Consider the following 25,269-nt stretch of genomic DNA (forward strand, 5'->3'; position numbering starts at 1 on the left):
CACCCTCCCCCCTCACCTTTGTCTCTTACAATCTCTTGTTCACCTCAAAGCTAGGCTCAAGTGCCACGTTAGGCACTTAATCTAATGTGTCGGGTGCTCCACATAGATTTAGACCTGGGAGAGATTTTGAATGCAATTAACTCCAACAACCTCATATTATATGGAGGAAAACTGAAGTCCAGAGAAATGAAGTAACCCTCCGCCCTTTCCCAGGGTCACATGGGAAGTAAATGCCAGAGAGCCAGAAGGAACCCAAGTCCTTTGATTTTTATTCCAATGGTCTTTCCTCTATATTGCAGCCAGTCCCTTCAATGCTGGATTTTAGAATTTAGTTATCTAGAATTCTTAGTTAAAAAAGGATGTTAACTTTGATAGCTACTGTGAGCTCTTCCCCTGCTTTACCCTCCTCCTGTCTACAGAAGCCCCTAGCTTCCCTGGAAGCACCCAGGAGGAGACCTGCTGTGATCTCTGTTTCATCCCTCCATGGGGCAGCTCTGCCCCATTCTCCTCATTTGACTAAGGAACAAAAATTCCTACTTAAGGAGTTGCTAAGAAGCAGTGAGACTTGGTGTTTGTCCTTCATTCTTCAAGTGGGCTAAGACTTAGAAAGCTGGCCTCAACAATCAAAAGCCCGGTTCAATTGCTGACGTTTTCTCCTCCTCCCGGATGGTTGTAGCCTCTCCTCTGAGAGCTGGCCTATCTCCACTCTATCCTATCTTGTATTTGCTGTATCACATTTGGGACTAAAGAGTCAAAACTTTCATTTGACTGATTATCAAAAGCGAAAGCAACGCAGGAGAAAGAGGAGTATTTTTGTACCCTATAAACAGGAAACAAAAGGAGCAAAGAGTTATTTGGAAAACTCACTGTCTTGATAACTTCCCAAACAAAATCAGTCACTCAGCAAATACTTATTTAGTGCTTACTGGGTTCCAGTCATTGTCTAAGACAGCCCTGGGGATTTAAAAATAGGCAAACATTCCCCACTCTTGAGGGGCCCTCAGTGGCAGTCACAGTAGTAAGTTGTCTCTCCCTGTTAGAAGGTGAGGTCCTTGAGGGCAGGAGCTGCCTCCACTCTTGTATTCCTATCCCCAGTGCGTAGCATAGAGTAGGCACTTAATAAATGCTTGTTGAGTGATTGATATAAAATCTCAGTAATAGGGCATTGACAAGGAAAGAAGGCACTGGTGTCCTTCAGAATTTGGAGAAGCAAACTGGGACAGGAGCTCCTAGGGCCTTATGAAAAATGGCAAAGCACTATTGCCCCTTGATTACTCCTAAACATCTACTTGCAGCCTCCTAGGGAGTCCTGGTAACAAGAAGCCAAGCAGCCTCTGCTGCTGACCAGCTTGACTGGAGGCAGAGTCCTTAGCTTTCCTCCATCTCAGCCTCTCCCTTTGAGCCTCAGTTTCCCCATAGCTACAAAATGAAAGGATCTGACTAGCTCTTAATCTGGGGCTGAGGAACTTGTTTTTTAAAACTACTTGATGACTATTTTGAAAAACCAGCTTCCTTGGTCATCGCATGTACATTATTTTATGCGCTTAAAACATTATTCTCAGAATGGATCCATAGGTTTCTTCAGACTGCCAAAGGGGTCCCTGTCACAAAAAAAGTTAAGAACCCCTATATTAGATGGTCTCTAAGACACCTTCTAACTCTAAAGTCATAATTCTATGATTCTTTTTTAATCTGAATTTGAGAATGAGAGTTCTACATCCTCCTAAGGCAGGTTATTGACTGCTGCAGCATTGATCTGGAAAACTCAGATAACCTCTGCATTTCTATCAGGTCCTCCTCTTACAAAATAAACTTGTGAAGTATATCTCCCATCCCCCTCAAACAAGTTGTGTCATCCTGGGCAAATCATTTAACCTCTCTGGGTCTCAGTTTGAGGGACCTCATAGGTCACTTGAAACTTTCTAAATGTCCAGGTGACTCAGTGTTAGAGTAAGGAAAACCTGAGTTGAAATTCTATCTCAGACACTTACTAGATGTATGTCTATTAGTAAGCCTCTTACCCCTTTCTGGCCTCAGTTTCCTCATCTATAAGATGCAAATCATAATAATGCCCATCTCACAGGGCTTAGGATCAGATTTTAAGGTGCTATATAAATAATGACTTCTCATTATTAAATCTACAAGGGAAAAACAGAACAGGATATCTCAAGACTGCACTCATGGACAGTTTAACCCCGGTATGGGTCCTCTTCATTCACATTTCTTTTGGGAAGACAGGGCTGGGAATCCAATCCCTGACACCCTCCAATGTGCTTATTGGCCTCAAAGAAAGTTCACACTAGGAGACATGCAGAGGGCTACAAAGAATGGGCAGGAAAGATTGTGGAATGGGCAATGATACATACCCCCACCCCACCCCAAAAATGAACCTGGCATTCCATTCAGTGGCCACTTACCTATTATCCCGAAGGATAATAAGGCGGAGAAAGTGAGTCTCATTTCTTTGTTGGTCCTGGGTCTGGCAGCAAGGGGGTGGTGGGGCTTCTATCACAGAATGACCCCCTGGATTCTGTGATGGCTTCTTAGCTGCTCTCCTGGTCCTTTTATAGAGAAGCAGGAGCTGTGTTAGCAGAATCAGTGACCCAACATGTTTGTCCTTCCTTGTTGCCCAATAGCCACTCAGCCACCTTCTTCTCCCTCTTCCCTTTTCCCTCCCCCTGTCCCCTGCCCCCTCCCCCCTCCTCCTCCTCCTTCCCCTCCCCCTGCCCTCCTCTGATCACTGCTTTTTCAGGAAGGCTTGGGCTCTGTTACAGCACTGCAGGGCAGTAGCCAGGGGAAGGAATGTTGATTAATGGGGATGGTGCCAGAGGAAAAGGAATAGGGAAAAGAAGTAGATATTTTGTGAGGGCCTCTGGTGGTTAAGCACCTCAGCAGGTCACACACAAAGGCTGCTGGAGAGAAACCCACCTTGGAGATCAGCTTGGCAAGAACCCAAGTGGGAGAGGTTCTTTCCTGGTCTAACAACTCTTTTGTACGGAGAATGTGTGAGAAACAGCTTGTGTATGTCACTGATTCAACCCCAAACTTGGATTCTTTTCTTCTTCATTACTGCTTTTATCTTGAAAAGCATCTGGTCCAACACCTTCATTTTATAAATGAGGAAACTTAGGCCCCTATAAACTTGCCCTAAAATGTTGTTTTATACAAGGAATCAGACAAACTGCCAATAAGGCATGTTGTCCAATAGAGGTCCTTCAGAGACAAGTTCTAATGCTCTGTAATAGGCAATAAAGAGAGTTATCAATGGTGTGGATGTAAACAGGAATTTCTACAGTGTTTTGAAGTTGCTTTAAAAAAGTGTATCCCCTTATATTAATACTCGCCTCTGATTTTGTGTATAGAAACTTGCCCTCTGGTGCTGAAGATATAAACTAATCCAGCTTTAGTTGAAACACTGAGATTCTGAAGTGATCACAGCCAGAATCAGTGAGGAGTAGCTGTGTTGTCAGAAAGGCATCCCCCACTTCTCCTCCTGTGGGCCAGAGGAAACCTCATCTGATCCCTTCCTGAACATGTGTGCAGAAAACAATTCAAAGGAACCAAAAATGCCAGAAGAGGGGGTTAGGAAGGATGGAAATTTTCATTCCTAGCACACTGGAAGCTCCATATTCAAGAAATGCCTGTTATTCCTTGTCACTTCCAGAGTTAAATAGAAAGTCCTCCGTCTTTTAAAACCTTTCATAATCCCTTCCTACCATTCCAGTCTTCTTACACCTTCCTCTCCTGCATGTACTCTATTAGCCAGAGATACTGGCTTCCCTAATGCTCCCTACACAGAAAACTACCTTTTCACTGACTGTGTCTGATGCCTGCCCCAGGCATCTCCAGTCGTCCTGATCTATATTTGACCACTGACCCCAGATGGCTCTGGAGGAGAAAGTGAGGCTGGTAACCTTGCCCAGACTTCCCTCACTCAAATTCAATTAGCTTGCAAGTCCTGGCATCATCTTCCTCATGGCACGGTTCTCTTCAGGAATAAAGGACAAACAGCAACCTGTGAGTAGTCTGAGATGCCCCACTGGGGACACAACTGACCAGTTCCAATTGGGCAACTCAGCTCCTTCCTTCTTTCCTTCCTTCCCTCCTTCCCTCCTCCCTTCCCTTCCCTCCTTCCTCTCCCTCTGTCCACATGGGATACCATGCCTTTACCTGCAAAATGTATATTTTGATGGGCAAAACCTAGCAAGATATCTTAGGATATCTGGTTAGATTTCTTTCTTAAGGTCATGCCTTAACCCAAATTCACTCGTTCTCATCAACTGGCCAGCAATAATTCCCAGCCCAAATACCTTTTACGAGTCTTGGTTTAGGCCCTAGATCCAGAGTGAATATAAATAGTAATTGTTTCTAAAACCCTGGGGTCCTCTCTTCCCAGACTGATTTTTTTTTTATTCGGTAAAAGGAACCATTCCTTGGTTCATTTCTTAGCCTTAATCACTGAATGAGCGTTGCCTCAGTCAAAGTGAGAACTCAGAAAGACCTTACCTTATAAAGGCCAAGGTCTCCTACTGCATCTGGAGTCATCTCCCTGATCTATATCTGGCCACTGGACCCAGATGGCTCCAGAGGAGAAAGTGAGGCCAGTGAGTTTGCACAGCCCTCCCTCACTCAAATCCAATTCACTTCCAAGTCATGGCCTGATGTCACAGTTCTGTTTGAGAACTGACACAAACAATAACAACAATCCAGACACCTGAAATGCTCTCACTCCTCACCTCCTCCTCCTGGCTTCCTTCAAGTCCCAGCTAAGAAGCCTCTCCTAGTCCCCTTTAATGCTCATGTCTTCCCCCTGTGAGTACCTCCGATTTATATCATATATATCTTGTTTGTACACAGGTATTCCCATGTGGTCTCATTAGACTGTAGGCTCCTTGAGAGCAGGGGCTATCTTTTGCCTTTCTTTGTGTTCTCCGTCTTTGGCACAGTGCTTAGCACATAGTAGCCCCTTAAAAGACATTTACTGACTTAAATGTAGTGATTGTTGGGATTTTTAGTCTTTGCATCCACATTATTTTGCACACATAATAACAGACTCTTTATAAATATTTGTTGAATCTAATTAGAAGGGACCTGAGAGAGACTATCTAGTCCAGCGGTTCTCAACCTTTTTGTGTGTCTGGTGACAGACTTGGGATTCTTCTCAGAGTAGTGGGGTGGGGGAGAGTTAATAATATTTCATATTTTCCTTAGTTGCATGTAAAGACAATTTTTAACATTCATTTTAAAGTAGTTTTGAGTTCCAGATTTTCTCTCTCCCTCATCTTAGCCCTCCCTGAGATAGTAAACAATTTGATATAGGTTATACGTGTTCAACCATGCAAAACATATTACCATATTTGTCATGTTGTGAAAGAAGACAGACTCAAAGGAAAAAGAAATACAGAAAGTGAAAAATAGTGTGCTTCCATCTGTATTCAGATTCTATCAGCTCCTTTTTTTTCAGGGAAAGCTTTTCATTGTAGGTGCAGTGGGACAGCTGGACATAGTCTAGATGATTCCAATTTTGTTGGCAACATCCAAAGCATCATAGTCTGGAGTAAGCCGGACACAGGCTTTCTTCTCTCCATCAGGCCAGATCAGTGTATTGACCTTGACCATGTCAATGTTATACAGCTTCTTTACCTCCTGCTTGATCTGAAGCTTGTTGGCCTTGATGCCCACAATGAAAACTAGGGTGTTGTTGTCCTCAAGCTTATTCATAGCAGACTCGGTGGTCAAGGGAAACTTAATGACGACACAGTGATCAAGCTTGTTTCTCTGAGAGACATTTTTCTGGGGGTATTTGGGCTGTCTTCTTAGTCTTAGTGTCTTGGGTAGCAGGAAGGTAGGGAATGTTCAGATCTTCTTTTTGTGGCTATGGACACCCTTCAACACCACCTTCTTGGCCTTCAAGGCCTTGGACTTGGCTTCTGTCTTGGAGGGGACAATGGCTTCCTCCTTTGCCTTTGGCATCATCTTGGGGGAAAGGCCATCAGCTCTTTTTCTAGAGATGGATAGCATTTTTCATCATGAGTCCTTTGGGAATGTCTTGGATCACTGTATTGCTGAGAATAGCTAAGTCATTCACAGTTGATTATCATACAATATTGCTGTTACTGTGTATAATGATCTCCTGGTTCTGCTCATTTCACTTTGCATTAGGTCCTGTAAGATAATCTTTAAATAAAGATAGCACATATAGAGGTGTAGTGGCCAAGAAATGTAAGGCCCCATAGATGGTGAGTGGAATCATAGGGTAATTGGTGGTTGATGATCCCTTTCCAGAAGCAATGATAGTCTTGATTTGACCACTCCTTCTAAAGCAGCTGGTGGTACAGTTGGGGTAGAATGTAGGGCTTGGAGTCAGGAAGACTCTTCTTTGACAGTTCAAATCCAGCTTCAGACAAATACTAACTATGTGACCCCGAGCAAGTCACTTAACTTATTTGCCTCAGTTTCCTCATCTATAAAGTTGGAGAAGGAAACGGCAGACCACTCCTGTATATTTGCCAAGAAATTCCCAAATGAGGTCATGAAGAGTTGAACATAATTGAAAATGACTGAATAACAACCTAAAGCAAGAGGGGCAAAATGTGTGTTCATTGGAAGTGGGGGTGAGGAGGTTGGTTCTCAGGTGGAGGTAGTAAGCTCTCATCAGACAGAAAAGCCCTAGGTGCAGGAACTGCAGGGGAGGGTGTAGCAAAAAGGTGGCAATGACAGGAAGATGGCAGGCCCCATCATAAAAGGTTCCAGCTCTCTTCTTCTACGTTGTAATTATAAAATCACTCAATCAGTAAATATTTATTAAGCACTGACTGTGTGTGTCAGCCACTGGGGCTACAAAGACAAAAGAAATGCTTCCTGCTCCCAAGGAGCTTACATTTTAATGGGGGATGTGACATGTACATATACAGATGTCCCAAAAGCTTAGTGCAGTTTTAAGCTACAGACTATATATAAAATGAATACGAGCCAGTTTTAGAAAATAGGCATTAGCAGATTGAGGAGTGGACTGGGATGGGGTAGGGGAACCCAAAAAGGCTTCAGGCAGAAGCTAAGTTTTAAAGGAAACCAGAGATTCCAAGAGTTGGAGGTGAGGAGGGTGAAGATTCCAGATATAGAGGACAGCCAGCATAAAGACAGGGATGGAGTGTTATGTGTGAAGAAAAACAAGTAGATACAATCAGTATTTCACAAGACCTAGAAGCTTCTATAGTAAAAGACTGTAGTCTTGGAACATTATACTTCAAAGACCTGTAGTTGAAAATGAGATTAATTTAGCAACAGAATTGAGTAAAATCGTGAATAGAAAAAAAAATGGGCATTTAACAAACTGACTTTCAGGTATTTATGACAAAAAGACCAAAACTAAATGAAAAATTCAATATAAAAGATCCAGAAGAAATATAAGGAAAATATTAAAGGCAAATTATAAGGGACTCATTAAGGTCAGTTTACTTCTTATATATGAAAATATTACCAGTATTCAAGACAGTCATCATTATTAGAGCAGTTTGAAAAAGGGTGAGAGTTGAGTTGAATATGATGGAGTGATTTTAAAAATGGGGAAGAAAAAGGTAAAAAGGAACAACTATCTCATACAAATAGGGACATGAAAGGAAGAACTAATACAGAGAACATGGATGGGGGTAAAGAGCTGGTAGTGCTGGAACCCTACTGTCATGGCATCTGTGTTAAAGAGGGAATAGCTTATATCTTTAAAAGAGAATAACAGTCTTCTAAATTTATATTAAAAAATAAGACGACAAGGGGACAGGATGAGGGAGAACTTTTAGAAAAATATGAAGATTAAGATTTAGGAGGGTGGGAGGATAAGACAAGGGAGGGAATCTTGGGGGTGGGTAGAATAAAAAATAGAAAAGTAAGGGGAGAGGATAAGGTAACAGGGATAGGGTAAAAATAGAGGCTGAGAAGGACAATGGTGAGCAAAAATAGAATAGAGGGAAATTCACAAGCAGTAATTATAACTTTGATTGGAAATGGGATGAACTCACCCATAAAATGGAAAATGATAGCAGAATGGATTAAAAGTCAGTATCCAACAATATGTTGTTCACAAGGAAGACATTTAAGAGTGAGAGATATAGAATTTAAAGGGAGGATTGGAGTAGAATTTATTATGTTTCAGCCAATGCAAAAAAGGCAGGAGTAGCAATCATGATCTCACACAAAGTCATGGCTAAAATAGATTTAATTAGAAGAGATAAACAGGGTAACTACATTTTGATAAAAGGTATTGTAGAAAATGAAGCAATTTCAATATTAAAACTATATGTACCAAATACTATAGCATCTAAAATTTTAAAATAAAAGTTAAATGAATTATAGGTGGAGATAGATAATAGTACTATAACAATGGGGTACTATAATCTTCCCCTCTAATAACTAGATGAGTCTAACCAAAAAATAAATAAGAAGGAAATGAATAGAATTTTGAATAATCTAGATATTATAGATATCTAGGGAGAACTGAATGGAGATAAAGAGGAATACACCTTTATTCTCAGCAATTTATGGTACTTTTACAAAAATTGACCATATATTAAGACATTAAAATTTTATAGTTAAAAGCAGGAAATATAAGAAATATCCTTTTCAGATCACAATTCAAAAAAATTATATTTCCTACGGGACTACAAAAACATAAATTAAAAACTAATTCAAGATTAAACAACCTGATCTTAAACAATGGGTGAGTTAAGGAACAAATCACAGTAACAATCAATAATTTCACTAAAGAGAATGACAATAATGAGACAACATATCAAAACCTATGGGATACAGCAAGAGCAATAATCAGAGGAAAATTTATATCTCTAAATGCATAGACCAATAACATAGAGAAAGAACAGACCAATAAATTAGAGATGCAATTAAAAAAAAAACTTGAATAAGAACAAACTAAAGATCCTCAATTGAACACTAAATTGGAAATCTTAAAAATTAAAGGTGAGATTAATAAAACTGAGTGTAAAAAATTCATTGAATTAATAAATAAAGCTAGTTGTTGGTTTTATGGGAAAAAAACCCAATAAATAGATAAACCATTGGTTAATTTGATGTAAGAAAAAGAAAGAAGAAAGGAAGAAAATCAAATCACTAGTACTAAAAATGAAAAGAGCAAATATAACACTAATGAAGGTGAAATTAAAGCAATTTTAAGGAGTTATTTTATCCAAGTATACGCCAGTAAATTTAACAATATAAGTGAAATGGAAGAATATGTGCAAAAATATAAATTGCCTATATTAGCAGAAGAGGAAATAGAATATCTAAATAGACCTATTTTAGAAAAAGAAATTGAATAGGCCATAAATGACCATCCAAAGAAAAAAGTACCAGAACCAGACAGATTTACAAGCAAATTCTGTCAAACATTTAAACATCAACTAATTTTAATGTTAAATAGAATATTTGGAAAAATAGGCAAAGGAGAGATACTACCAAATTGCTTTTATGAAACAAACGATATTGATACCTAAACCAGGAAGAGTAAAAGCAGGACATTCTGGACAGCAGTCTAGAATTATGCCCAAAGAGTTATTGTCAATGCCTTTTGACCCAACAATACCACTACTCAGTCTATTTCCAAAGATGATTAGGGAAAAAAGAAAAGAATCTATATGTTCTAAAATGTTTATTGCAACTCTCTTTGTGGTGGCAAAGACCTGGAAATTGCTGAGATGCCTGTCAACTGGGGAATGACTGAACGAGTTGTGGTATGTGATTGTTATGGAATATTACTGTGCTGTAAGAAGTGATGAGCTCAATGATCTTAAAAAGTATAGACTTGCATGAAATAATGAAGAGTAAAATGAGCAGAACCATTGTATACAGTAATAGCAAAGTTGTTTTAAGAACAACTTTGAGCAAATAAGTCATTTTGACTATTATAAATACCCAAATTAACTACAGAGCACATATGAAAGAAGACGCTATCTGCATCCAGAGAAAGAACTGATAAAATACAAGTTTGTTCAGAATGGTTTTACATATCTGTGTGTATACATACAGATATATATATATATTTAATATATCTATACACACACATACATGTGTCTAATTGTAGTTATCTTTAGGGCAGCATTGGGGGGAAGGGAAAAAACAACCTTACATGATAACTTTATTATATATTTAAAAGGAATAGGAAGTTGTACATGATAGATTTGCAGTCTTATGAGCAATCATCTTTTTTTATTCTACTTTCATTCTTCTATTTTTTATTCTACTGCTTGTTTTATTTCATAAATTAAAAATAAAATAATTTTTTTTAAAAGAGGCAAGTAGATCAGCAAGATTAGATGACAAAGTGTAGAGAGGCAGTAATGGGTTAAAAAAAAAACTGGAAAGGTAGGAAGGAGGGGCCAGATTGTAAAGAGCTTTAAATTCTGTAGAGAGGACTTTATAATTGATCCCAGAGGTAATGGGGAGTCATTGAAGTTTATTGAGTAGAAGGGAAAGGGGGTAAGATGACCAGATCTGAGTTTTAGGAAAATCACTTTGATGTCTTTCTGGAGGGTGGATTCAAGTGGGGAGAGATTTTAAGGCAGGAAGACCAAGGGATAGTCCAAGTGAGAAGGAAAGAGGACCTGAACCAGGGTGATGATTGTGTCCCCCTAACATTTGTATGTCATCCAGAACCAGAAAGATGTCTGAACCATCCTGGTTGCCTGGGTCTTGGCCATCTAGCCATGGAGCTTCCCTTCCCCAGACTAAACTAAACTGATTAGCCAGGAATGGCAATGAAGAGGCCATTAGCTCAGTTACTCTCTAGTTAGAGTTCAACATAAAATAACATAGTTATTTGAACATGAAGCTTTGTGTCTCTGTTCCTTGAATTTCCTAAACCTACCCCACCTCTCATGAAGACTCCCTACCCAAAATAAATACCAGGGTCAACTTTAGGGAACTCCCTTATGATGACCTTAGAGGTGGTAAAAATAAACAAGGAACTCCCTTCTGCTGCTGATGCTGGGGGATTACTTGGTATTCTTTGGACGCTTTATGCCAGGCTACCAGATGGCCTATTTTTCAGACACAGTCCTTGTTTTGTTCATTTTTAATTTGGGAAAACCAGCGTCTCTCTCATGAACCAATATTTGGGCTGTCTCTTCTTGTGAAAATCCTGAATATTGCTTAAGTGAAGTCAAATTGTATGACAAATGGGCTATAATGTTTCTTTTGTTCTACTCTAACTGATATCCTTAGAGTTGTTGAGTCATTTTAGTCATGTCCAACTCCTCAGTGACCCTACTTGGAGTTTTTCTTGGTAAAAATACTGGAGTGGTTTGTCATTTCCTTCTCCAGCTCATTTTACAGATTTGGAAACTGAGGCAAACAGGGCTAAGTGACTTGGCCAGGGTCACACAGCTAGTATCTAAGGCTGGATTTTAATTCAAGTCTTCCTGACAACAAGTGCAACGTTCTTTTCACTAAGTAGAGATCTTTTTAGTGGCATGTGGAAAGAACAAGATACACATTTATCACAATACTAACAAGAGGCATTGGACTAGGGATCAGAAGAGTTGAGTTCTAGTCTTGACTCCATCATTATTTAGTGTATGACCTTGGGCTCTTCTGGGCCTCACCTCAGTAAAGTGAAAAAAGCGTTGGAGTTGGAATCAGAGGATTTATATTGAAGAATTCTGTTTTTGCTACTTGCCAGGAGATCTTAGCAACTCCCTTACCTTCTCTGGGGCTTAGTTTTCTCAACATAAAATAAGGTGATTGATTGGTCTAAATGATCTCTAAGATGCCTTCCAGATCTAAATCCTATAGGATGGGAATGAGCTACGTAGAACCTATAAGGACCATTTCAGCTTGAGAATTCTCTGAGCATGATTATAATAAGTATTTTTAACTTACATATATTTTCTCCTTCAACCCTCACAACCTAGTAAGGTGGGTCATGAGATGATTACCACCTCTGTGTTACCAGTCAATTGTGATTTAGAGAATCAAATGACTTGTCCAAGGTCCCACAGCTAGCAAGTATCAGAATCAAAACTAAATCCTAGACCTTAGGACCCTTAGGTCACAGGGATGAAAGAGACTTTACTACTCATCTGAGGACTGCCCAATAAATTTAGTCCTTATTAACATGCATTGCGTGCCACTGAAACAATTCCCACATGAATTTTGGATCATGTACAGACGTCTTTGTAATTAGTTCCAGTTTGTTTGCCATCTGGTTAACAGAAGCCTCTTTGATGGGCTGCAGCTAAGTAGCTGGAACTGAGGGAGGGAGGACATTCAAAAGGTAGTAGTGGTGGTGGCAGCTGTTGTATTGTATCCAATTCTTTGTGACCCTGTGGACCGTAGCCCACCAATACTGTCCATGAGGTTTTCTTGGCAAATATACTAGAGTGGTTTTCTATTTCCTTCTCCAGTAGATTAAGGCTTAATTGACTTGCTCAGGGTCACACAGCTAGTAAGTGTCTGAGGCCAGATTTGAACTTAGGTCTTCCTGACTCCAAGCCCAGCACTTTATCCACTAGCTATCTAGCTGCTTCGCAAAATATTAGTCAGGCCACCATCATCCACTGCATCCTGGGTCATTGGCAGTCATCTTGACTTTTGTCCTGCCACTGGACTTCCATGACTCAGGAAGAGAGAGTAAGACTGATGACTCTATGCAATTCTGTCTCACTTAAATTCAATTCACCTGTGAATCAAGACATCTCCCATGGCATCTTGTGGGGATGCCCATCAATTGAGGAATGGTTAAATAAACTGTGGTATATATTTATGATGGAATATTACTCTGCTATAAGAAATTATGAGTTCAATAATTTTAGAAAAGCATGGAGAGATCTCCATGAAATAATGAAGAGTAAAATAAACAACACTAAGAGAACATTGTGACAAACAGAAGTATTGTTTTAAGAACAATTTTGAGCAACCAAGTCATTCTGACTTTTATAAATACCCAAATTAACCTAAAGGATCCTATGAACAAAGATGTTACTTGAATTCAGAAAGGAATATTGCTGTGATGTGGAAATGATGGACTGGTTGATTTAGAAAAACATGGAAGCACTTGGACTTATGAAGGTTGAGTGAAGTTCAACAAATCCACACACATTTTTAAGGGCTTGACATCTGTAGGCACTATGCTGTGTGCTCAGGAAGCAGAAACCTTAGTTATGGATCTTCTCTCTAATCCCTCATACTGTCAAGTATGGTAATAGTATTTCTTTTTTCTATCTAGACCCAAGATTTCATTGGTATAGGAAAATCTCCCTACCAACGCAGATCAGCAATTGCTGTACAACTCACAACCTTAGTTGTCTAGGGGCCCTCAAAGGGTAAATGGCTTGCCCAAGGATGTACAGCTAGTGTGTGTGTGCTGGAGGATGAGGAGAGGGGAGAAGGCAGGGAAGACATGACCTAGAAGTGGGTAGGAGTTCACCAGGGGAAAGAGGGGAAGAGAAGATGTCCCAAGCACAAGGTACAGAAGAAGTCCAGGCATAGCAGTGGGAAAGCTCGGGATGTGTAGAACAAGTAGTCTACTGTGGTGAGGCTCCATGGAGTCCAGAGTTGGTGGGTATCTATGTCCCAATGGCATATCAAAGAGCAACTTAGCTTTCTGGACCTGTGTGGGCTCCCAGTCTTCTTCAAGTTATTCTGATCAGTGGAAAAAGAAAAGAGATTACCTAGCAAAGAGCACTGCCTTGGTATTTCTGGCCTTAAGAGCAGGCCTCAGATGCAGCTATCATAGGGGAGATGCACATTCAAAACCAGATCCCCTTGCTTGTAACAACCTTTGGTGAATTGCTTTTATCGACAAAGTATGTTTCCAAAGGCAAATAAAAGCATCCAGAGGCAAAAAAAAAAAAAAAAATGGCAGCTAGGTGATTCAGTGGATGGAGCACTAGACTTGGAATCAGGGAGACTCATCTTTCTGAGTTCATATCTGCCCTCAGACACTTAGTAGCTCTGTGACCCTAGACAAGTCATTTAACCCTGTTTGCCTCAGTTTCCTCATCTGGAAAATGAACTGGACAAGGAAAGAACAAACCATTACAGTATCTCTGCCAAGAAAACCCCAAATGGGGTCAAAAAGAGTCAGATACAACTGAAACAACTAGACAAAAAGCAAATAAAAAACCTCAATTGAAGGTAAAGCAATGAGACATGATCCCAGAGACCACAACACTTGAAGTTGCATTTCCCTTTTGGTGCTGCATGCAAAGACAACCCATTATGGGTTACCCAGGCGTCCTCATCTCTTTCTTCTCTCTCACAGCCCTGTTCACAATCTCAGCACATTCTCCTTGGCTCTGGAATTCAGTTCAGTAAACATTGAAGTAGCTCCCATACAGACAACGCTCTACTAGGTTCTGAGGACCCTCAAGTTCCTTAATTAAATCTGAAGTTTCATCATGAATGCTCCTTCCAGTGGTACAGATCCCAGTCAATCCTTGCCTACCCTTCCTTTGTCCAGGGCCTCCCTTAAATTCAGCCTAGGGGCTCCACCCCACATGCTAGGGGCCTTCCTTGATTTCCCTGGACATTGCAAGGATATCATTGAAGGGCTTAGGTTGTGGTCCTGTTATACCACAATCCTTCCACATGAAGTTTTTAGATCACACCTTTCTCTGATGACCTTTTCACTTCCTTACTTTTTCACTGTTGTAGCTTTCTCTTACACAACAGAGAGCCTTTCCTTTGCCCTCTGAGCAATCCTGATGTGAATCCTCAGCGATCAGAATCACAGCCACACTAAGGCACTGGTGGAATGATGAAAATATTAAGATGGTGCTCTGTTTCTGGTAGAAGTTTGGGGCAACCCCCAAAAACAAAGGTACTAGAAATAAAAAAGACAATAATTGAAAGAAAAAAGAGAGACTAAGACACAAATACACATCAACTTTAGGCCAGAGAGGTGGTGCAGGGGATAGAGTTGAAGACCTGGAGTAAGGAAGATCTTAGTTCAAATCCTGCTTCAGATAGTTAGTAGCTGTGTGACCCTGGGCAAGTCACTTCACCTTGTTTGCTTTAGTTTCTTCATTTGTAAAACGGGTCAGAGAAGACAAGCCACACTAACATCTTTACCAAATGGGGTCACCAAGCATCACATAGGATTGCAAACAACTGAACAACAACACATTGATTTATCAGAGCATGAAGATTTCTACTGACACAAGATCATTGATTCTAAACATTGATCTGGACCAACTAGTCCAACTCCTTCATTTTACAGAGGAAATGAAACCTGGAAAGGTTAGCTAACCTACCCCACATCACACAGGTAGTGAGCATCACCCAGTCAGCCTTCTTTACTAGGCACCATTCTGCTTCCCCCTGTCACAGCATTCTCTTTCTGGACACATTAGATCTTTAACACTGAGGCACTGACTTCTCTAGCTGGGCACATCATAGAATGAAGGTCCGCTCTGGAAGAGATCTTAGAAATCAAGACCCTCCCCTGCCTCATCTTACAGATGAAAGAACTCTATCCCTAGAGAGATGTCATAACTTATTTCCTGTGGAAAGTCTGTCTGACAAAGGCATTTATTTTTGCAAGAACATTGCAGAGAGGTAGGTGGTGGTGATGGTGAGGGAACCTTGTTTTGACAAGTTTCACATTTCAAAATTCAGCACATAAAGGCAGTGTGGTATGGTGGAAAGATCATTTGCTTTTGAGTCAGAGGGCCTGGGTTAAAATTCTGCTTCTGTCACTACCTCTGTGACCTTAGGCAAAACAATTAGTTTCATTTGACATGAGTTTCCTCATTTATACTCAAAGTATATGTGTTGTTGGGTCATTAATATGAAGATATGGCTGGCTCACCTGTGACATGGAAAGATTTCTGACATGGTATCTAGCCCCCCCTATCTCTAAGGGAGACTGCAATTTCCATCTTTTCTGACAGTAAGGAGACAGCTACCCCTGTAACCAAAGCCTAATGGGTGAGAGACAGACAGGATCCACAACCCCCATGGCTGCTCATTCTCACATCTCCAAGGGGTGTGTGACACCAGAATTAGATCCACACATCAAACATCCCTAGGGTTCAGTAAAAGCCACAACCCTGAGCTCTCTCAAAGGGAAGGTAACAGTTAACTTCTTGCCAGCTTACCACAAAATGCTGAAAATCTTCCCTCAAATGAAAGGACACTTTGGAAATAAGCAGCTAGTAAACCTCATCAAAATAAACAAAAACTCCTTGACGAATGAGTAAACAATAGTAAATGAGTTCTCCAAAAGGGTGAGTTTGGGGAAAGACTTCTTGCCAGAGGTTGGTTTTAAGCTGAACCTTAAAAGAAGCCAGGGAAACCAGGAGGCAGAGAGGAAGGAGAACATCCCAGATATGGGGAACAGTCAATGAAAATGCACGGAAATAAGACAAAGAGAATTTTGTGCTAGGAATAGCCAGGAGGCCAGTATGTAAAGGGCAGTTTTCAGGATTCCCATGGCAAGACCAACCCTCTCTTTTTACTATTAGGAGAAGCCCTGTTTTCTAGAGCTAAGGCCTAGCAAGCAAGCTGTGCCCTGAGCTTGGCATAACAACACTCCTTTGCACTCACCCTCTGGATGATCTCAGTTACAGCAAAATCCCAGAATTGTTTCACATGAGCACAAGGTGGTCCCTGATCTTGGCCAAGCACCTGCAGGACCCACATTCTGGTCATGAAGCCCGGCTATGGATCAAACGTGTCTCATTGCCCCTCATTGCCAGGGCTACAGCTCACTGTGTAACCGTTGCTATTTGCATTCAGATTTGGCCACACTAAAAGGGGTCTCCTTCTAGAGGAGGTCCCGACTAGTTTCCCTCCTCCAACAGAGTAAAGAAAGTGTTTTGTTTATGGCTACCTTTGACTCTATTTTTTATTTTCTTTTCATTTTTATTTCTTAGAGTTAACTGTTGTTATATCACAACTATGGTTGTGATAACCTCTATGAACTTTTGGTATTTTAAAAGTTAACTGGTTGTGTAGCCTCTGTGACTTTTTGGTCATTTATTTTCTCACTTGATACAGTAAAATGTAAGAAGACTGCTGCTGTTCATTCGTTTAGAAGAGGACCAATGATATCACAAGGTGAATTGGATTTAAGTGAGAAAGAGTTGCACAAAGTTGACAAAAGTCAGGACCACTGGCAATGGATGACCTGGGATACCATGGATGATTGGCATCTTTGATGTCTGACCAAGCTCTAAGCATTCCACCTTAAGTGCCTACTTAAGCAGCCTTGGTGGAACACATTGGCCCATTCCACCTGAGGAAGTCTTCACAAGCCTGGGGTAGACATCCCTCCCTAACTCACGGATGGGATTGAGGCCTGTTGGTTACCTGGTTTAGCTCATCTGCCAAGATGGTGTAACTGGGGTATGACCACTGAACATGCTACAGCTTCTTGGAGTCAAAGGTGAGAGCTGGGTGACAGGTGGACACCAAAGGTGGATAAGTAGCTCTGAAAAGGGCTCGGCAGCCATCACACTAGAGGTGCTGGTCCTCCCTGAACACCTATATCCCCTGACTAGAAGATTAGAAAGGTAGGAAAGGCTTCAATACCCAAAAGGAATATCTTACATTTGATCCTAGAGGTAATAGAGAATCCACTAAATTGTTCTGAATAGGGAAGTGAGAGTGTCAGACCTGCACTTTGGCCTTTGAGTGGAGGCTGGACTAGAATGAGGAGAGAAATGAGGCAGGGCAACCCCAAAGCAGGCTATTGCAGTTGTCTAGGCAGGAGGTGATGAGGGCTTGCACCAGGGTGGCAGCAATGTCAGAAGAAAGACAGCACCATATGCAAGAGAATTCAATAGGACTTGGCAGCAAATTGGATGTGGGAGGGGGAAAGAGAGTAAGGAGTTGAGGATGGTACCTAGGAACCAGGGTGACTGGGAGGATGATGGTGCCTTTGATGAGAATAAGGAAGTTTTAAAGAAGGATAGGGGTGGGAAGGAAAGGGGAGGACTAATGAAATGTGTTTTGGACATATTGGGTTTAAGACATCATTTCTAAATCTACGATCCTATATTCCCTTTTGAGAAAAATTATTATTTCTCTCATATTAATAACCAATTATTGAATTAGAACTAAGATTCCCTCCCCCTTCTATTTCCTTGTCCCCTGCAGGTTATTCAACGAGCCTTTGAAGGGCAAAGATGATAAAGATTTGAAATCTGGGGCAGACTCGCCCTACTGGGAAAACTAAGATCTATTCAAAAGGTAAAGAAATTTTAGTTTAGGTGAATTGATGGATTCTGGCCCATTGTGTTTTACTCAGACCTGTCTGAGTAGAAGTAAATTCTCTCTTTTGTCTAGATTACCCTAAACAGGGTAATATGGATATATATATATATGTCTCTTTGACCAAGACTGAGTGATCAGAGTCACACCCCACAAACCCTCATTAAAATAAACCCACCTTTTATTATAATATTCATTCTGTCATTACCAATCTGAGTTGATTTCCACCCTCAGAAACACCCATTCTTTCAATGGCATATAAGCATTGAGTGGGTTCCATGAGGGGTCTTGGCACTGGGGAATGCTACTGACTCTTTTATTAATTATCTGTTAGCATAAGTAATAAAATGATTAATTACCCAGAAACTATATTTTTCAAACCTTTTATATGTCACACTTTATCTAGGCTACTCCCCATGCCTAGAATTAACTCCTCCTTCATCTTAACTTCTTAGACTCCCAAATTTCCTTCTAAGCTACACTGAAGCATCATCTTCTCCATGAGGTTTTTTCCAATCATCTTGCTTCTAATGCCTGTCCACCATTACACTGTATTGACTTTGCATGTAATCTATATATGCTTCCATAGGATAGAATGGCCATTCTTTGAGAATAGGGACTGTTGTGTTGCTGTCTTTGTTTTCCCAGTCTTTGACACACAACAGTCTCTTAATAAACACTTGTTGAAAGATTGATTAAAATGAATTGAATTCAGTTATAGGACCAACTTTTTTACCTTACCCTAGGAAAGGTATTTTGAGTCAGGTGGGTAGTAAAAACACAGATTGCTAGGCCCTTGTTGCAACATCAAGCACTGCTATTGATTTCATAAAGAAGTTACAAAAAAAGCTATTTCAAAGACAATGAAGAAATACAAAATTAACTAATCCTCAGGAGTGTGAAACTTGTGCTCAAACAGGCAACTTGGCTTCCATCCTGTCAGGTTTAACAAGAGTGAAGTATCATTGTAAGTCAGGTGTTCCTTCATCTTTGAGAAAGAAAAGTGTTTCCTGATCAGTTGGAGAATGTCATTCTCTCTCTCTCTCTCTCTCTCTCTCTCTCTCTCTCTCATATTCTTACCCTTCCACTTCCAGATGTGTTCCTTCCACTTCAAAGGCACACAGAAAAGCTTGAACAAGGGCCTAGAATGAGGCTTGGTTCCAGATCAAAAGCTGATTCGGATAGAAATGAGAGTGAGACTGGGATGCTAAAAGGAAAGATTTGTGGGTTTGTTGGTTTGTTTGGGGGATTATTGTGTTTCCTGAGTACAGAAGACACATTCTGATGAATTGCCCAGGCTCTGACTTTTGTTCAGATGAGCGCATGATGAGTTGAAAGACCCTAAGTGGACAGATCTTGGAGTCAACAGCCATGTCTTCTGATCCTCAATTTTCTCATCTATAAATATTATCATGTTGGAGAAGATGATCTCTTAAGTCCCTTGGAGTTCTAAAATTCTAAGATGGTGGAGGAAATATGCTTAAACTTCATTGAGTTTGAAAAGGATCTGGGGGTTTTAGTGGCCCACAAGCTCTATATGAGTCAGCAGTGCATATTAGCAATCAAAAAAGCTAATGTGACTTTGTGTTGCATTAAGAGGCTGAGCTTCCTGAAACAAGAAGGCAGAGTTCCATTGTTCTCTTTATCATAAATCATCCGGATTATTGTATTCCATAGTGGGCACATTTTAAGAAGGACATTTGTAAATAGAAAGGAGAAGTTGGGAGAATGAGAAGAGAGGAGAGTGATAGCAATCCAAAAATAAATAAAGGAAAGAACATCAATGAAACATTAAAAGATGCAACGAAACAGAAAGGGAGATATGTAAGACAAGTAGAACAATCAGAGAATTCTCTCTTCTTTTTGCACATGGACATGGTCATGTTTATTATGCCAATAAAGTTCTTAATAATAAAAAGGATTCTAAAAAATAAACTGAAAGAACCAGAGGGCATGAGGTATTTGAGCTTCCACTCACCCACCACCCAAGACCCCCACCGTCTACAATGAGCAGTCTTTCCAAGGGCTGTGTGGCAGAAAACTTTGGAGCACCTGAGAAAGGATTTTAGGTAACCTGAAACTCAGGAACCACCAAGGCTGGAAGCTGGAGGGGGTGTGGGGAGAGGATGGCAAACTGCAGGTACTTGGCCCTCTCAAAGTCTGCACAATGAATCTTTCAAACTCTGCCTCCCCAGGTTCCTCTAAAGAGAAACAGTCCTCTAAAGGTCACACCAAGATCAGGCAGGGCTGGACACTCCCCTAGAGAAAATCAACCCCAATATCCTGTTTTGTAATGGAACCCACCCTGTCCTTGGGGGCCTCACATTATTATTCTGTGTGGTAACTCCATCTCAGTAAGCATATGGTAAAAATCAACTCCACCTTAAACAGAAAACAGACTCTCCTCTCCCCCCCCTCCACCAGATACAGCAAAACATTTGGGGTGGGATGGGAAGAAGAGAGGGAAAGATAAGGAGGCAAAGGCAAAGGACACTAGGAGAGCAAGAGTCCCTTGTTACTTAGTACAGAGAATTCCTGAGAAGCAATGAATAAAGGGCCAGCCTCAGGGTGGAGAGGACCTGATTTCAGGTCTAACTTCCGAGGCCCACTTAATCTCTAGGGTCCCTGCAACTTTCTAAGGTTATCAATTGCCAAGCGGCATTGGTACTAAAGTTTCCTTAAGCTAATGAAATAACCCATGTGAAAGTAATAATAATGAAATGTTAATGTCCACATTTACCATTTCTGGAAGATCTAAAACAAGCCAGTTCTCTGTGAGTGTGTGTGTGTGTGTGTGTGTGTGTGTGTGTGTGTGTGTGTGTCAGACAGAGAGAGAGAGATGTTAAGACAGGAAGTAATCAATAATACTTCACATTGCTATAACAAAGCTATAACACTTCTCCAAACATTGTGTAATTTGACTGTAACCACCCTGTGAAGTTATTTGGACAGGTATGGCTATGCTCATTTTATAGATGAGGAAGCTAAGATGTGAAAAGCTTTAATAGTGAGAGGCAAAGGTAGGCAGGCCTGGAGTCACCAAGACCTGAGTTCAAATCTAGCCTCAGACACTAATTAGCTATGTGACCCTGGGCAAGTCCCTTCACCTTATTTGCCTCAGTTTCCTCATCCGTAAAATGAACTGGAGAAGAAAATGGCAAACCACTCCAGATTCTTTGCCAAGAAAACCCCTAAGGGGGTCATGAAGAGTCAAACATGACTAAAGAATAAAACCAGACAGCTGTGGTCATACCTGTCAAAGCATCTTCCTATCCAGAGTGGCCACTATCTCTTTTTGAGATTAGAATATAATTGCCTCAGGGCCAGCCCCCTTTTTTTAATTCTATATCCTCAGTACCCAACACTACTCCTTGCCCATCATAGGCATTTTATAGGTGTTCTTCAGATGAGTGAGAGGCCCAGATGAACTAAATAAAATCAGCAGCAGTAAGAGAGATTTAGTCTATGTGCATGAAATCCGGAGGTATAAACTAGATGGGAGTTCATCCTCCCAAAACATACACATAGACACATTCCCCAAAAAGTGATGCAGGAGAAAGCTCTCAGCTGATGCTTCAGAAAGGCTGGATCATTTGCTGCCTTCGCCCTCTCCAGAGCTAACAGAGCAAACATAAGAGTGTTAGAAGGAATGTTAGAAGCCCCCCAATCCAGCCTCTTTGTTTTATAAATGAGGAAACGAACCCAGGAAGATTAAGTCACTTGCCCAAGGAGGAAGCATCAGAGATGAAATACGAACAAACCCAAACTGTCTGACTCTAGAACCATTTCTCTTTGCACTAGACAACTACATGGGCATGAAATGACAGTCCCCCACATTGGTAGACCTGAGGTAAAACACTGACTTCCTGATATAACCTGGAAAATAAATATAAAAAGTTCACCAATTCCCCAGAAATGTGTCGCTACTCTTCCCTCTATCAGGAGCCAAAGTAACTAATCAAATAATACCTATTATATGTTCGAGGCACTATGGTGGGTGCTGGGAACGCAAAATTGTAAGTGAAGAAGTCCCTACCCTCAAGGTACTTAAATTCTCTTGCATTAAACTCACTATTAAACTGGCAATCATACAGCCATTTACATGTATCATCAAAACCCATGCAAGACTTAGGACCAAAATTCTGCCAATATTATTTGCCCCATTTTACAGATAAGGAAACTGAGAATATGATATATTTTTCTTCTCAGACTCATCTCATTTCCTCTATCCTCCAAAATTAAGAAAAGAAACCCCTTATAACACAATTCTTTGTAAGAAGAGAGTTAGAATTCAAAGCCAGGTCTCTAGTATTCTATCCAAGGGCTATTCTCATCTCACCATGCCAACTTCTTCTCTTTATGGAGTTATTCTTTTCACTCACCCAGAAGCTGAAAGGAAAACAGAGAAAGAGACAAACAGACTGACAGACTGACAGACAGACAGAGGGGAGAGAGGGGGAGGACAGAGAGAGAGCTTTAGAGAAGGATTTAAGTGAATACAGCACCTATTTGCATACTTTTCATCATCTCCTGTTACTGGACAGGGTTTAGATTTGCCCAAAATCTCCTTCCAGAAAAATAATAATTTCCTGAAACAATTTAAAGGAAAAAACTAAAGCCAGTCCAAGGGCTGGCCCTCTTAAAAACAAAAATAAATGAACTAACTGAAAGGGCCTGGGAGTAGAGGATTAGAAAGGAGGGACCTGGTGGAGGAAGGACCGCTCTGAGCCAATATTTGTTGCCAAATATTGCTCAATTTATAAGTGACATAATGGCAAACAAAGGCCCTCTGTATGCCTAAATCAGCTCGTTCCTGTTGCCCTCTTACTCTCTGCCCCATACTGTGGGCTTCCTGTCCGCTGTCTAAAATGAATCAACTGGTCAGCACTGCAGAGTAGCTGGAATTCTGGTAGCCCCTCCCAGAATTCATGGGGAGGAGAAGGCAGCTTGCTCTCTGGCTGAATTCTCCTGCCTTCCTGTATCTGATGAGGGGAAAGAAGGGTGGAGGAGAGCGAGATGCTGATCAGTCAGTATTCACTAATTAATTGTTCTGTGTGCCAAACATTGTAGCTCAGCACTAGGGTACAAAAAAATGCGAAAAATAAAAATAAAAAATGGTCCTTGACTGTTCCATCATATCTGATTCTTTGTGACCCCATTTGGGGTTTTCTTGGCAGAGATACTGGAATGGTTTGCCATTTCCTTCTGCAGTTCATTTTACAGATGAGGGAACTGAAGCAAACAGAGTTAAATGACTTGCCCAGGGTCACACAGCAAGTTAGTGTCTGAGGCTAGATTTGAACTCAGGAAGATGAGCCTTCCTGACTCCAGGCCAAACCACTGCACAACCTAGCTGCTCATATAATATAGTAGATGGAAGTTAATATCAGAGGGAAAGGCATTAGCAGCTGAGAGAACCAGGAAAGGCCTCCTGAAGAAGGTGGGATTTGAGCTGTCTTGAATGAAACCAGGGAAATAAAGAAGAAGAGATGAGGGGTCAGACCATCCCAGATGTGAGGGGAAACCAGTACACAAGCTAAGGTGGAGTATCATCCAGGAAAAGCAGCCATTATGCCAGCAAAATTAAATCAGAGGCCATGGAGGGGAGTAAAATAAAACCCCCTGGAAAGGCTTAGATTATGAGACACTTTACATGTCCAACAGAGGACTTTATATTTGATCCTAGAGGTAATAGGAAGTCACTGGAGCTTATTGAGTGAGGGCAGGGGGCAGGAGGAGAGGATAAAGGAAGGTGACATAGTCAGATCTATATTTGGGGGTGGGGGAAATCACTCTGGTAACTGAGTGGAGTGTGAATTGCAATGGGGAGAGATTTAAGACAGGGATACCAATTAGAAGGTAAATGACTCAGGCATTTTGACTATTTTAAATACCCAAATTAAACTACAAAGGACATATGAAGGAAGGTGCTATCTGCATCCAGAGAAAGAACTGATAAATAGAAATATGTATAGAATGATTTTACATATATATGTATATATATACATATATGTGTGTGTGTGTATATATATATATATATACATACTCATGTCTAATGGTAACCATGGGGAGGGAGGAAAGGAAAAAAGGGGGAAAAAAGAAAGTTACATGATAACTTTATTATACATTTAAAAGGAATAGCAAGTTGTACATAATAGATTTGCAGTTTCATGTGCAATCATCTTCTCTATTTCACCATGTTATGGAAATGTTTTATTTCTTATGTTTAGAATAAAATGGAGAAAGCTAAGAGGAAAAAGGAAGAAGAAAACTGTTACCGTTATCCAACTGAAGAAATTCTAGCTGTGAAAGAAGACAGAATATAGAGAGAAGAGATACAAACAAGAAATGTTGTGAAGGTAGAAGCCATGAGATTTGACAACAGACTGGATATGGGAGGGTAAGTGTGAGTGAGGAGCTTAGGATGACACCAAGGTTGTGAGTCTGGGTGACTAGAAAGATGGTGGTACTCTCAACAGTAATAGTAAAGTTAGGAAGAGAGATGTGGGATTTGGAGGGAAAGAATGAGTTTTATTTTTGGACATGTTGAGTAGAGGACATACAGTTCAAGGTATCCAAAAAACAATTCTTTGTATGGGTCTTTGACTTAAGAGATCAATTAGAGCTGGATATGTCTGCTCTTGGAATCATCTGTGCAGAGATGATAAGCAAACCTATGGGAGCTGATGTGATGTCCAAGTGAGATAGGACAGAAGAAAAAGAGAAAAGAGCCCAAGACGGTGCTCGAGGAGACACCCTTGGTGATTGGATATGACATGGATAGAAGTAGTCAATAGTGGAAGGATGTGAAATGGCAAGCATACAATGTTGGTCTAGCTGTAGAGTGGTCCCTTCTGGAACTGTTCTGGAAAACATTGTGGAATTTTGCCTTTTTAAGTGCCTGAAATGTCTATACCCCTCAATCCAGACATCCTGCTACAAGGCATATAACCCAAGGAAGTCAAAGACAGAAAAAAAGATCCCATATACACCAAAATATCCAAAACAACATTTTTTATAGTAGCAAAGAATTGAAAACGGAGTAGA

General features: G+C 40.7%; 2 protein-coding genes across 5 annotated transcripts in view; both read right to left on the reverse strand.

Moving 5' to 3' along the window:
• LOC140506450 (lactotransferrin-like) overlaps positions 1 to 25,269 on the reverse strand; it is a 69,015-nt gene that overhangs the window by 35,967 nt on the left and 7,779 nt on the right. For 2 of the 4 annotated variants that reach the window (XM_072613635.1, XM_072613638.1), the window contains one exon: positions 2,418 to 2,561. In XM_072613635.1, the coding sequence (XP_072469736.1) occupies positions 2,418 to 2,460 (43 nt within the window). In that variant the 5' untranslated portion in view covers positions 2,461 to 2,561. Of the gene's footprint in view, positions 1 to 2,417; positions 2,562 to 3,344; positions 3,494 to 22,561; positions 22,607 to 25,269 lie in introns of those variants that run through there. The other 2 variants (XM_072613636.1, XM_072613637.1) reach the window with 2 other exon arrangements.
• Positions 5,509 to 5,976, reverse strand: LOC140507929 (large ribosomal subunit protein uL23-like). The gene is made up of 2 exons (XM_072615745.1): positions 5,899 to 5,976; positions 5,509 to 5,778 (listed from the first exon to the last, which is right to left on the reverse strand). Exons 1-2 carry the CDS (start codon positions 5,974 to 5,976, stop codon positions 5,509 to 5,511), a joined length of 348 nt encoding a protein of 115 aa, XP_072471846.1.

Source organism: Notamacropus eugenii, chromosome 5 (assembly GCF_028372415.1).
Source record: "Notamacropus eugenii isolate mMacEug1 chromosome 5, mMacEug1.pri_v2, whole genome shotgun sequence".
In the NCBI taxonomy this organism is placed as follows: Eukaryota; Metazoa; Chordata; class Mammalia; order Diprotodontia; family Macropodidae; genus Notamacropus; species Notamacropus eugenii.

Excerpts from the sequence above, each read along its gene's own strand:
- LOC140507929 (XM_072615745.1), bottom strand. The coding sequence starts at position 5,976 with ATGATGCCAAAGGCAAAGGAGGAAGCCATTGTCCCCTCCAAGACAGAA. Across the intron at positions 5,779-5,898 it reads AGGCCTTGAAGGCCAAGAAG|AGAAACAAGCTTGATCACTG; the intron begins GTGGTGTTGAAG and ends AATGTCTCTCAG.